This window comes from Aphis gossypii, chromosome X (assembly GCF_020184175.1).
Source record: "Aphis gossypii isolate Hap1 chromosome X, ASM2018417v2, whole genome shotgun sequence".
In the NCBI taxonomy this organism is placed as follows: Eukaryota; Metazoa; Arthropoda; class Insecta; order Hemiptera; family Aphididae; genus Aphis; species Aphis gossypii.
In genome coordinates this window covers 9,277,436-9,291,713 of record NC_065533.1, presented here as the reverse complement: position 1 = coordinate 9,291,713, position 14,278 = coordinate 9,277,436, and the positions used below count along the sequence as shown (strand labels likewise).

At 26.6% G+C, this 14,278-nt stretch overlaps 3 protein-coding genes across 3 annotated transcripts in view; 2 read left to right on the top strand and 1 right to left on the bottom strand.

Annotated features, from left to right (window-relative positions):
* Positions 1-2,360: 2,360 nt before the first annotated feature.
* LOC126548861 (RNA polymerase-associated protein CTR9 homolog) lies at positions 2,361-3,877 on the top strand. The gene is made up of 5 exons (XM_050207012.1): positions 2,361-2,713; positions 2,772-3,344; positions 3,411-3,530; positions 3,618-3,778; positions 3,844-3,877. Exons 1-5 carry the CDS (start codon positions 2,576-2,578, stop codon positions 3,875-3,877), a joined length of 1,026 nt encoding a protein of 341 aa, XP_050062969.1. The 5' UTR covers positions 2,361-2,575.
* Positions 3,790-5,147, top strand: LOC114129986 (RNA polymerase-associated protein CTR9 homolog). The gene is made up of 4 exons (XM_027994859.2): positions 3,790-4,041; positions 4,100-4,672; positions 4,739-4,858; positions 4,946-5,147. Exons 1-4 carry the CDS (start codon positions 3,904-3,906, stop codon positions 5,120-5,122), a joined length of 1,008 nt encoding a protein of 335 aa, XP_027850660.2. The 5' UTR covers positions 3,790-3,903; the 3' UTR covers positions 5,123-5,147.
* A 2,939-nt stretch (positions 5,148-8,086) lies between these two features.
* The window catches only part of LOC114129991 (CD151 antigen), a 34,931-nt gene continuing 28,739 nt past the window's right edge, over positions 8,087-14,278 (bottom strand). Inside the window, exons 3-7 of the mRNA XM_027994865.2 lie at positions 13,528-13,719; positions 12,010-12,180; positions 11,827-11,922; positions 10,965-11,099; positions 8,087-10,050 (exon numbers count right to left, since the gene is read on the bottom strand). Of these exons, the coding sequence (XP_027850666.2) occupies positions 10,003-10,050; positions 10,965-11,099; positions 11,827-11,922; positions 12,010-12,180; positions 13,528-13,719 (642 nt within the window). The 3' untranslated portion in view covers positions 8,087-10,002. The remainder of the gene's footprint in view (positions 10,051-10,964; positions 11,100-11,826; positions 11,923-12,009; positions 12,181-13,527; positions 13,720-14,278) is intronic.

Here is a 14,278-nt window from a genome sequence, read left to right as displayed (position 1 = left end):
AGTTAAAATAAGTTAAGGATTTTGTTAACGAAGACCTACTTGGGCTGTGATTTGTGAGTTACTTGCTGATCAATTGTTAATCATTTATTTTTGTCCAATAATTACTAAATATCTTTTTCAACATTTCAGATAATTTAAACACAAGATCTTCGTAATACTTGCGTGTCATACAGAATTTCAATTAGTTGTTATGAAAATAATGGTTCAGTTGATATACTATTAATAGAAGGAGGATTAGGTATATCGTAATATTAAAATTACCCTTATATTTTAAGTATTAAATCAGTTAAAATAAATTAATAAAAGGTAATAAAAGGTCTATCTGACACTATACCCCATCATGGGTTTCTATAAAGGCGGGAAAGACTCTGCTCTATTACTGTTCAGATAGTAGATCTTCAACAAAAGAAGTTACTACTTCATTTGGATTTAGTTATTGTGGTGATATTATCTTTATAAGACATAAATAATTTAAAGCAAATGATTCCCAAAGTGTGTATTATAAAAATGTTATCAAAAAGTAGTATAATATTCTTGGGCGAAAAGAGAAAGTAGTTTTAAAATATTTGGGCTAAAAAAGTTCCACCCATTTTGTAGTATCTGATCCAGGACCAAACATCAAAGAATAATATATAAATGTCACTCAATTAGCTGATCGAGTTCTTGTTTTCCTATGATTTGAAGTATGAACCTCTAAAAAGACAGAAACAAGGCCACAAACTAACCTTAGGATATGAGTTTATTTATCCGTTAAGGATAAAGTACAATTCACAGTTTCAGCATTCAAAGACACAATTACCTGAATAGATCGAATCACACAGTTTCGTGGATCTATTAGCATATTACCTACCTGATTACATGTAACCTGTAAGTATCATTTGTATTTAAGACCGTCTTGTATGCTTAACTAAATATTATATGAAGTATACTATTTTAATAGAATATGCTAATTTCCTACTGGCCCTACCCGGGTTCGTAGCTATATAATTCTCAAAAATAAAAACAATAAATCTACTACAAGTGCTTTCTATCAATTATTTAAAAAATCAGGTTACAGCGTACGATTAACTTTTTTATTATCGGGCGGAGTTTTGTATTAGATGCTAAAGAGCAAGTGAAACAAGTGCACAACTACATGTAAAGCAGAGGAGTAAGAATCAATATCAATTGTGGCCATTTGTCCCGTGTATTGATAACACTTGTTAGCGCCCCGAGGGGTAGTGGTTGCTATAATCTTACCCTAGGTTGAATTCCACGTGTATAGTTTGTGGTGGAAGACATGCAATGAACTGAAGGAAATTATAAAATGACCCAATTTTGTGGTTTAACTAAACGAGTCAATAATAAGCTCGTGGACCGAGCAAACTTCAGACGGAGATGTGCGTTTAAATTGACCTAATTCTGAAGACGTTTCATACATTTTGGTTGTTTGCGTGTATTGTGGAATTTGCGAGATAATAGTTTTTCATTTGCTGACTCGTTGTAGTTTTTGAAAGTTTAATTTCCACCGGTGGTCGACATTTGCATTCCGTTTGCCGTCACGAACATGGCTAACACGATCGAATTACTAGTGAAGACCAATAAGGTACGTATACTTACAGAATGTTGTCTTTACCATTCGGATATTTTACATGTGTGCGGGAACACCCTATGACACACGATCCAAAATTTAATTCAACAATTTAATTATGCATTAATATAGTTTGCTGGAAACGGTGTTTTTAATTATCAATTATTCAATTATTACCTAGGTACCTATGCGAAACGGAAGCATCAATGTTTTAAGATCAGAAACCGTCGTGTTTGTTTTGGGAGTTGTGGTTGTCATTTGATGTGCGATATAACTAAGTTAATCATATTCATATATATAGTTTAGATAGATTATTATACTACTATATAGTTATGATTATTACTTAGAATTTTTTAACTTTAACCTTCCAAAAGTACTAACTAGATACAATTTGCTATCAATAATCTTCTATGAACTTGATGATTGAAGCATTTTTTCATATTAAATAATGTTTTTGAATGCAAAACAAAATAAATAAAAAAACACTTATCATTGTAAATGTATATAGGTATTTAATATCTATATAATAGTTATTATTTTTAGTAGTAGTTGTAGTTTAATTATTGTGCATGAATAATTACATAAGTAAATATAGGAATTATTATTAGTAGTACACGAAAAATAATATAATAATTACTATTAACAGTTTGAAGAAGTATAGTTTTTAATACTCTTATAAAACAGCACCTACACATTGTATACATATATATATTCAAATAATAACTTATACTTACTTTAAATGTATAATATTTAATTAAGTAAAAAAAGTTTATGATATTTTAATATCCGAACGTTCAGATTTACATATATGGATCAACTTAGCAATATGTTTTATGTTTTATTATATTTTAAACATTAATATAGAATAATTTTTTTATTTATTTTTTTTTTCAAAACATTTAGTTGGAGTATTATAAAATAAACAATTCAGTTGCTTTTGTTAAGTTGTTGGAATCATCACTCAGTAGTTCAAATTTGAAATATAAAGACAGTAATAAAGACCAAATGAGAGCTTTAGATATGTTAGCAGCATATTATGTACAAACAGCTAAACGAGAAAAGAATAAAGATGAACGTATCAAACTCATTTCTAGGGCAACTCAACTATATAAAACAGGAGATAAAATAATAATTCATGATGTGGTAAGAATATTATTATAACTAATTACATAGGTGTTTTATATATTTTTATATTTTACAGAATCATTTATTGGGTCGTGGTTTTTTCTATTTACTGGATAGTAATAAAATCGATCAGGCCAATACACAGTTCAATTCTGTATTGAACCAATCACTGAATAATATACCAGCTCAACTAGGCAAAGCATATATTGCATTTAATAGGAAGGATTACAGAGGGTCCCTAACATATTTTAAAAAAGTATTACGCTCTAATCCAAATTTTCCTACTGATGTAAGATTAGGTTTGGCACATTGTTTCTTAAAGCTGGGAAACATAGAAAAAGCACGTTTATCGTTTGAACGTACTTTAGAGTTGGACTCTAAATGTGTGGATGCATTAGTGAGTCTAGGTATCATGAAGTTGAATAGTGAATGTCTTAGTGACATAGAACTTGGTGTAAATTTGCTGTCTGAAGCTTATAAGATTGATCCAACAAATCCATTGGTGTTAAATCATTTATCTAATCATTTTTTCTCTAAAAAAAATTACAAAACATCTCAAACACTTGCCTATCATGCATTACAAAACACAGAAAATGAAACTATAAAAGCTAAGAGTTGTTATAATATAGCTAAATGTTTTCATGCAGAGGTAATATATTATTATTGTTATTATTACCGTTAAGTATTAACTTAATTTATATAACATACATTTTAGAATGATTATGAACGAGCATTTCAATACTATTATCAAGCCACACAGTTTGCATCTATAAAATTTGTTCTTCCATATTTTGGTCTAGGTCAAATGTATACTAATAGAGGTGACATAGAAAATGTAATAATTGCTTATAACGTTTTATTTATTTAAGTATAAAATTAAATACAATTTTTAATAGATTTAAATTGTGATTTGTTACATTAGGCTGCTCAGTGTTTTGAAAAAGTTCTTAAAACTGTACCGAATAGTTATGAATCTATGAAAATCCTTGGATTGTTATATGCTGATTCAAAAAATCAACAGAAAAGAGATATTGTTAAAATTTATTTAAAAAAAGTATGTGATAAAATAGTTATTTTATTATTATTTTTTTTTTCAAAACATTTAGTTGGAGTATTATAAAATAAACAATTCAGTTGCTTTTGTTAAGTTGTTGGAATCATCACTCAGTAGTTCAAATTTGAAATATAAAGACAGTAATAAAGACCAAATGAGAGCTTTAGATATGTTAGCAGCATATTATGTACAAACAGCTAAACGAGAAAAGAATAAAGATGAACGTATCAAACTCATTTCTAGGGCAACTCAACTATATACAACAGGAGATAAAATAATAATTCATGATGTGGTAAGAATATTATTATAACTAATTACATAGGTGTTTTATATATTTTTATATTTTACAGAATCATTTATTGGGTCGTGGTTTTTTCTATTTACTGGATAGTAATAAAATCGATCAGGCCAATACACAGTTCAATTCTGTATTGAACCAATCACTGAATAATATACCAGCTCAACTAGGCAAAGCATATATTGCATTTAATAGGAAGGATTACAGAGGGTCCCTAACATATTTTAAAAAAGTATTACGCTCTAATCCAAATTTTCCTACTGATGTAAGATTAGGTTTGGCACATTGTTTCTTAAAGCTGGGAAACATAGAAAAAGCACGTTTATCGTTTGAACGTACTTTAGAGTTGGACTCTAAATGTGTGGATGCATTAGTGAGTCTAGGTATCATGAAGTTGAATAGTGAATGTCTTAGTGACATAGAACTTGGTGTAAATTTGCTGTCTGAAGCTTATAAGATTGATCCAACAAATCCATTGGTGTTAAATCATTTATCTAATCATTTTTTCTCTAAAAAAAATTACAAAACATCTCAAACACTTGCCTATCATGCATTACAAAACACAGAAAATGAAACTATAAAAGCTAAGAGTTGTTATAATATAGCTAAATGTTTTCATGCAGAGGTAATATATTATTATTGTTATTATTACCGTTAAGTATTAACTTAATTTATATAACATACATTTTAGAATGATTATGAACGAGCATTTCAATACTATTATCAAGCCACACAGTTTGCATCTATAAAATTTGTTCTTCCATATTTTGGTCTAGGTCAAATGTATACTAATAGAGGTGACATAGAAAATGTAATAATTGCTTATAACGTTTTATTTATTTAAGTATAAAATTAAATACAATTTTTAATAGATTTAAATTGTGATTTGTTACATTAGGCTGCTCAGTGTTTTGAAAAAGTTCTTAAAACTGTACCGAATAGTTATGAATCTATGAAAATCCTTGGATTGTTATATGCTGATTCAAAAAATCAACAGAAAAGAGATATTGTTAAAATTTATTTAAAAAAAGTATGTGATAAAATAGTTATTTTATTATTATTTTTTTTTTTTTGATTGTTTTTTTTTTATTAATTCAAACTTTGGGGGTGGTTTCCGATGGCATTGTGAATATCCTTGGTGTATAATACAGGTCAAAAGTAAACATTTTTCAACAGTTTTCAAAAAAATCGAGAAAAACAAAAAAAAAAGTGACGGAAAAACGAGAATTTTTACGCAAAACCAGTTTTCGACCAAATCAATTTTTTTATGTGTTTATAACTCAAAAACTAATCACTGTAAATACTTGAAATTTTCACAAAATGTTTATATTAGTGTTATTTATATACAGTTAAATTTTCACTTTTTTTTGAGTTATTTATAGACCACTGAAATTTTTAGATTGTTATAAAAATTTTTTTTTGTAGTGTCCTAAAAAAAACACACACAATAACTGTAAAACTATATAACTCTACAGAAAACATTTAAAAATATTAGCTTTGAACTATTTAATTTGAGTATTTGTAAATATCACACGTAAAATCAAAAAAATAATATATTATATTGCTATTTTTGAGTTTAATCTCAAACCAAACTTAACATAACTTTACTGTAGCACCTATTTTTAAATTTTTTTTTCGTTTAAATTCGTATTAAACATTATTTTTGTTGGTACATTAAAATAAAAAAAAAAACAGGGAAGTGGGTACCGCTCCGTTGTACATTAGGTGCCGTGTGGATCACTATAACATATTATAGGAGTGTTAAATTTGAATCCAATGATAGTTATTATTGTACACGAAAAACGATTCTGAACGAAGATGATTTGTCAGCCTAAGATACAATTTCCAGTGGTTGGTGAAAAAGGTGGTTTATGTTTAAATGGCCTGAATACACCAATATTTAAGTTCTTTTATAATTATTGTAAGCTAAATTTATGAAAAATCTTGTATTACATTTTCAACTCTTAGCTATACTTATGTAACATTTTTATGAATTATATCTACTAAATAATTTGCAAATATTCATGATTTTGACGAATATTTGTCAATATTTGAACTTCAAATGCTAATAAAAAAAATTGTGCCTACGTATTCTATAATTTTTAAATCATTATAAGAGTAACTTATAAGAAACTTTGTATTAAATTCTCAAGTATTTTTATTGGGCCAAAAAAATTTTATCGACACTTCAAAAAAAAATTTTCAGAAAAATTGAAAATTTCAGTTGTCTATAAATAGCTCGAAAAAAGTCAAAATATTTTGAAAATTAAATCATGCAAAGAAAATGCCAATCTAAATAATTGGTAAAATTTTCAAGTATCTAAGACTTATATTTTTTGAATAATAACAAATATTTAAAATCGTTTGAGGAAAAATTGTTATCGTTACAATATTTCATAAAAATTTAAAATTTAAACGCACTTAAAATTTTTTCTATAATGATGCTTCGAGTTTCCTTTGTAGATACTTGAAGGAAAACTTATGGAAAACTTTGTGTTGTATTTTTAATCTTTAGTTATCAACACAAACAATTTTATGATTTTTCAACTTCAAAATTACTTGCAAATTTTCGGGTTTTTGACAGATTTCGTAAAGAATTGAACTATAAAGGGTTATAAAAAAAAATTGTGACTTACGATTTTTAATTTTTTTTTTTAACTACAATAAGAACAACTCGCAAGGAATCTTGTATTAAATTTTTAAGTATTTTTGGTCATTCAAATTTTTTTTATAAACATTTCAAAAAAAAAAGTCTCATAAAAATCGAAAATTTCAGTGGTCTATAAATAATTAAAAAAAAAAAAAAATTTAACTGTGTATAAATAACACTAACATAAACATTTGGTGAAAATTTCAGTATTTACAGTGATTAGTTTTTGAATTACAACCATATAAAAAAATCGATTTAGTCGAAAACTGGTTTTGCGTAAAAATCCTCGTTTTTTCGTCACTTTTTTTTTGTTTTTCTCGATTTTTTTGAAAACTGTTGGAAAATATTTGCTTTTGACCTCTATAATGTACCAAGGATATTCACTTTTCCCGTCGGAAACCATCCCCAAAGTTTGAAATTGAAGCATTATTTCGATTAGTTCTGCTATACACAGACACAAAATAAAAAAACACACATTATTGTAAAATCAATACGTTCATCACTTCGTTCAGAATCTAAAATAGATAGACGTTGCTCTAAATATTTCGAATTTTAATTTTTACAGTAATATTAATAATCAAAATAATTATAATAATAATGTAAACTAAACGTTATAATCATAATATTCATATTACCTAAAAAGTAAAAATGTAGTATCGATGTAGATACCTATCGTAGACAAAAATGTGGTTCTTCATAATTACAGCGTTAATAGTACACACCAATGTGAGGAGGAATAAGAATTAGTGCTTAGGAGTTGAATGTGTAGGTACAGGTTTTACGGTTCTATAAGTAATATGGTTATACGCTGTAAAAAAAAAATACGAATTGAGTCCAATACCGCCTGAACGGGAAAAAAATAATATACTTATTGAATATAAACAAGTATTTTACTAATTGAGTCCGAGGATTATTTTGAGTAAAATATAAAACCAACCACAATAATAGGCATGTATACATATTATTTTGAGACGACTACGTGATATCGTTCATATCATTTTTATGACTTTTGCCAGATATAAATAACATACTGTTATATAGTTCGGAATTTTGAATTTTTTTTTTTTTACCGTAGCTATTTTATCATTATTATATTTTATCTTTTTTCAGTATAATAATTACAATATTTTATAAAAGGTTTTATTAGGACTCAGTTCGTATACAGCCGTTATATTGTATATCGTTATATCCATTTTATAAAAGAAAAATTAACACATCTAAAAACAAAAAACATAAATAATAATATGACTATACATATATAGTATCTAGGTATTCAGATATCTGGTAATATTAATATTACTTAATAATTTGCCATTTAGGTTTGCTAAGAGAGTTATAACGTAGGTATAACATTACTATCAATATGAATAACAATTTAAACAAGATACGTATTTTGTATGTTTTGTACATATGAATGTATATATTTATAATTTATTTCAAATTAACGTCATATAAGTTATAACTAATAAATAATATTTTACAGATCACAAGAATGAATAATAATATTATTTTAAATAGGTACCTTATTCGTACTTAAATGATGGTAAATACTAAATATAGTGTACCGATATCGATATTATATTGACGATTACAATCTGTTGTGCGTTAGGTATATTAATAAATTATATTTACGTTTACCGCACCGATGAAATATATATAGGTAGTTTTGTTCCGTGTGGATGTTAAAGATATTTAAATTACACAAAAATATTGACCGAATACAATTCCATCAAATGGGCATTTATATTTACAAATACATGCATATAGTTTAAGGCTATATATCTTTCTTAACAGGTATATAATATAATAATTTATATAATTTATAATAGATTTATTAATAAATAGGTAATTAATAAAATTAAAAACAAGAAGTACGAAATTATTTTATACATATAAATATATATAAAATAATAAAAATACTATGAGTATAAACGTCAAATGCAAGTTATATTATTAAAATAAAATATTATGGTAGGTACATATCTTGCATAATAATAATAATGCTACCAGAAATGTATTACTTAAAGTGAAAATAAATTAATAATTTAATAATAATTAATATTACCTATGTGATTAAAAATTCAAAGATACCCACGTACCTATCTAATTTTAACGGGCAAGACGTGGCAACTGGAAAATGTATGATATCTATTTCTATATATTTTTATACAATATACATCATGATATAAATTGTTAATGTAGACGAAAAAAATGAAAATCTACCACAGATAGGGTAGAATTTGAAATTTCTAAGCCAACGCGAATGAAGAAATAAACTATAAAGACTGAAATACGTAAAAGAAGTGAAATTTAGCGATTACCAAGTGAGTAGTAATTAGTAGTGGTAGTACCAAGTACCTACTGATTACTACCTAATGATTTGTAACATTTCATAAGAAATAAGAATTGCAAAACACATATTCCTACTGTGTGGTTTAGACGTAGTAAGTGAATGTATGACTGATATCGTATTTATGTGTCTTAATATGTGAAAATAGGAAAGTAGTTTGTTTTTAAATTTGAAAATTTGTCTTACCAACATATTATATTATTATTCTCCAAGATTGCTTACGAATATAGCTTGACGTGATTTTAGTTATTACTGTTGGGTATATAGTATTATCCACTATTATCATTCTCCAATAGGTAACTATTATTTTAAAACAACACACGGTTACTTATAATCAAGTATGTTAAATCATATTATAACATTAAAATTATTTTATTTTAGTGTGGTTTAAGGTTTTAACTTTTATTAAGTAAAGTAAAAAGCTAAATTTTTTAATTACATTAAAAAATTTATCTACGTATATTTTTTTTTTACCAAAATTTTAAAAACTTTAAAGGCTTAAAAACGTCCTAGGTGCGGTGGCGTTTTGAATAGATACCCCAAAAAAGAATTCTACGTACGTCTATAACGTGCGTATATTATACATAGGTATAAAAACCATTTGCGTCATCTACCCATTGTTTTTTTTTTTTACTTGTTAACAAAACTTAATTAACTAACTAACTAAATAGTATATAATATTATGTAAGTAACTAATTATCTATACTTTATACATATCAAATTGTTGAAATATTTTAATTTTGTCATCGACTCACATCCAATGGTATTATGAATATACATAGTGTTTAATATATATATTATACTGTTGACTGGCAGTCAATGACGGTGATTTGGTTCTTATGGCAAACTTGTTAAAAATAATTTATATGACCTTTTTTTCTCCCTACTTAAATAACTATTTCAAAATGGTTTTCCAAAACAACGATCTCTTTATCTGTAAATGTCAGTTATGACTCTAAACAATCATCATGAACAGTGCACACGAAAATGCCAATCCAAATAACTGAAACAAAAAAAAAAAAAAATATGTAACAGTTATTACTTTTGTGTCTTATAGAGGAATAGTAGTAGTTTCATCACTGTCTTAGGTTTCGAAATATATTATTTATTTCTGAGTTTAAGAAAAAGATTTAATTTTGATCAATGAAATTACATTAAATTTTTAACAAATTATCAATAAATTCATCTGCTGAAAATTTTGAATAATTATTATGTATTTTATTGATAGACATTAAAAAAATGTCTAGTTTGCTACATACTCCCCTATGTGGCGTGTTTATTGAAATAACAAAAATGACAAATATTGTATAGTTGCTTTGTGCCTGTATTATTTATGTACTATACGTATGGTGACCAGAAGTACTATTTTTCATAGGACAATACTCTTTTTTTATGCAAGTCCTAGTGTCATTAAAAATAGTGTTAAATATATGAAATTGTAATCTTTTTTTGAAAATATTATGAGTTACTACATGTTTATGATTTTTTATAATTTGGTATTAATTTATATTTTATGGTTCAAGCTAATGCAATCTAATTGGTTGTCAGCATAGTTAATTTAATTTGTCAATGTTTCCTACATTTTAACAAAGTTTTTTTATTAATTTATTCAAATTTTACACTTGGTATTTTACCTTTAAAAAATAACTAAAATATTTATAGGCACTTAAGTTTAAGTTTACTTAAATTTCATAGAATTGTTATCATAAAGACACACATCTAATGAGTTGACATAATAATCTTAAAAAATACAATTTTTGTAGAAGGACCTATGGTCTATGATATGGGCAAATGGGTTGCATTGGCAATTACGACAGAGGAGAAGCTAAGTTTTAAAATGTGCTTTTTTAAATTTTTATATCTGATCACCATAACTATACGTTTAAATATTTAAATGTAAGATCAGCAGGTACATACTAGAAAGAGTGACACAGCTATACCAACGGTTCCAACGGTAGTTGCATGGTCTTTCATGAAAGCAGTTGTCACGTTCAGACAGCCAGTACTGTATATCTGTTGGCTCGCTTGGTAACTCAAATTGCACGGTTGTTTCTAATAACAATAAATCATGATTATGTTACTAATGGTTTATAATAATTATGATGGCTAAGGGCCAAGACCTAAGGTTAGCAGGGGGGTTTTGCATCTTACATGCCCCCTTAATTTCTTGAGGGGCAAACTTAATTTTTAAATAAACCTTCGTTTGGTTGACCGACAATAATTCAATTATTTAATAATATTAATAATTGTTATGCAATTAGTAAGTATATTGACTAATGAATTAGTTAAATTTTGTATAAAAGAAAAAAATTAGTTCTCCGTTTGAAAAACGGACGCGCATATTGCTTGTTTAAAAATGTGAAATTTGACATTGTTATCTGAAAATACCATCGAACTATTAATACCTCTGTGATAAATGGTAATTTATTACATAGAAGAAGTTTAACTAGAATCCTTCATATAGGTAAGTGGTAAAATGTGATACTGTGATTTGTGGGCGTATAGGTAACATTTTGAACTTTTGTAGCAATCTTAAATACCTACTTATTACAATTTTAATATAAGGTTACGTCTTACGTAATACGTTCAAAGAAAACCAAAATAATTTTAAAATTAACTTGTAATTATGAAAGTTTTATATGAACTTTCAGCACGCTATCTACAATCACAAAAATGATAATATTAATTTTTATTTAAATAATTGAAAGGTTAATTTTATACACATTTACATGATATACAGTAGTATAAACTATATAGGTAATACGTAGGTAAGACTCACTTTTCCGTTGATCTCTTGACAGCAGCTGCTTGGAATGATTCCGCCGATTCTGTGCTGTCTCCAGTCATCGTAGCCCGTAACGCCACAACAGTGTAGCTGAAATAAGAAAGAGGATGTAATAATGTCTTATACAAAAACGATTTTCATGAAAATTTTTCCTATGTTTTTTCGGTCTCGACTTACTCCTTCCTGAAGGTCGTCCCATGCTCTAGTTATGGCCCGGTCATCGCCGTAAAACCTTATGGTCCTGAGCATCTCTTGCTGCATAGTTGTCTGCACTCTTTGTCGGAACATATAACATAATATCCCTCCAACGAGCATCACAATGAATATAATGAACAGAATTATGAAATACTGTACGGAAATACAACAGTAATCGATAAATAATTATAGTATATATAATATAAAGGCAATTGTAAACATTATAATAATATACAACTTCTGTTTATTAGCTGTACTGACATTTAGTTTAACAATGTTCAAATACATAGGAGTATTCCTTATGTAGGGAAAGCTTAACTTAAATAATATTTTTAGCTCTTAATGTAAGAATTTTTATCAATTCATCGAAAAAATAATTGGATTTTGTTAGGGGAAGGGGGAAATGGGGAGATCTGTCAGAAATCCGGAATATTTGCGCATTTATTTTTTAGTTTTTATTTCAATTAATGATTGGAAATATTTTTGTTAGTGAGTAAAAAAAAATTAAATGTGTAATACAAAGTTCCTAATAGCTAATTATAGGTATAAATTCTTTTGGACATACATAAATGACTCCCAAATGACCTTTTTTTTTATAAACTGCGCCCGACTTATTATAACTTATTATTTAATAACTTTTGACTTATTAATTATAAAAAGTCTATTTGATTGAAATTCAAATAGAAACATATATCAAACTAAACACTTTAAATAAACCCTTTTAATACCAAAATTCTAAAACAAAAAAAAAAAAAACCGCGAAAAGTTACATTTAATTAATAAATATTATAATAGTGGTCAAATTCCAATTGATGACTATGCATCAACAATATGTTATTATTTGTAATATTTGTAATTATTTTACTTTTAAAATTATATATTTTTTTAATCCCTTGTCTTATTTTAATTTTAATTATTCATATTATATGGCTGTAACAAATTAAGTATACATTAAAGATAATTTTGTAAAAATATAGCTATTGATTTTTAAAATTTTACCCGGATGCAGATTATAATCACCGGTTCTTTTTATTAATGATAAAAATACAGTAAATACTGTTGTAAATTACAATCTTTAAATACGCCGTAAATCAGTAAACACTAAAAGTATAAGAAATAATATATATATATTATATAGAATTAAGTAGGAAACAAGATCTTATATTAAATGTCTATGTAAATCATTCATGTGTAAAAATGTGATCTACAAACAATTCACTGATGAACCAATTAAATGAGAATATATTGTATGAATCTAGGCTTTTAAAGTTTTTGTTTTGTTAAACTAATCAGTGATCGTAGTAGTGAAGGCGAGGTTAGTTATACTTCTTTGTAACTGACCATCCAATACAATTAATAACATTTTATAATAATTTGTTATTATATGCATTTGAAATGTCTAAATTTTATTTGTGGTTTCTCGAACATTTTTATCTTTATTTTTTTTTTTGAAAACAAAAAGTCGTATGCGTCTTGATTATCTATGAATGTTTTTCATACCGTTAGTAACATGCACTTGACTTCTTTGACAGCACCTGCGCATCCCAGGAATGACAAAAGTGATAATAGGATACCTGCTACGATTAATATGTACACTGCTCCTGTGAATAAGTTTGTGCCCAAGAGCTCTTTGATGAACGACTTATCGTACAGTGTATACACTGATATGGCCACCAATACGATTCCTCCAATCTGCAAACAAATTTAATATGCATTTGAATGTGTTCTATTGACTAAAGTTTTGTACATAACATAGTTGTAAGTATGCCCAAAGTCTAAGGTAACAATTCATAAAATATTGTATGAATAATTATTCGTATATATTATTATATGGATTTTCTAATATAACTAAGTTGGAAATGTATTGTATTAGATATTTAGATAGGTATCAATATTTAAAATAAATTCATTCATTTGATGAGCAGATAAAATGTATTGTTATTGTTATTATAGGAATATTTAACTTCAGATTTAAATAGTATAAGTACTAAATATTTTCAATCAATTTTGGCATTACTCAATTTATCAAAGCAATTAAATTATTTTTTTTAAATAACACAGTAAGTCTAGTTAACGCATGTAGCGGTAAAATGATCAAATTTATGATTATTTGTTGAGCTTTAATGTGAAAATATCGCTATTTGTGAAACAGAATAAACTACTAAATAAGAGTTAAGACAGTTAAGTAATAATTCTGCCCAAAAGTAAGTAGGTATAGCACTTATATATACCTATTATATTATAGTTACAC

Coding starts and splice junctions, on each gene's coding strand:
- LOC126548861 (XM_050207012.1), top strand. CDS start 2,576: ATGAGAGCTTTAGATATGTTAGCAGCATATTATGTACAAACAGCTAAA. Junction 3,345..3,410: donor CTAAATGTTTTCATGCAGAG/GTAATATATTAT, acceptor CATACATTTTAG/AATGATTATGAACGAGCATT. Junction 3,531..3,617: donor ATAGAGGTGACATAGAAAAT/GTAATAATTGCT, acceptor TTGTTACATTAG/GCTGCTCAGTGTTTTGAAAA.
- LOC114129986 (XM_027994859.2), top strand. CDS start 3,904: ATGAGAGCTTTAGATATGTTAGCAGCATATTATGTACAAACAGCTAAA. Junction 4,673..4,738: donor CTAAATGTTTTCATGCAGAG/GTAATATATTAT, acceptor CATACATTTTAG/AATGATTATGAACGAGCATT. Junction 4,859..4,945: donor ATAGAGGTGACATAGAAAAT/GTAATAATTGCT, acceptor TTGTTACATTAG/GCTGCTCAGTGTTTTGAAAA.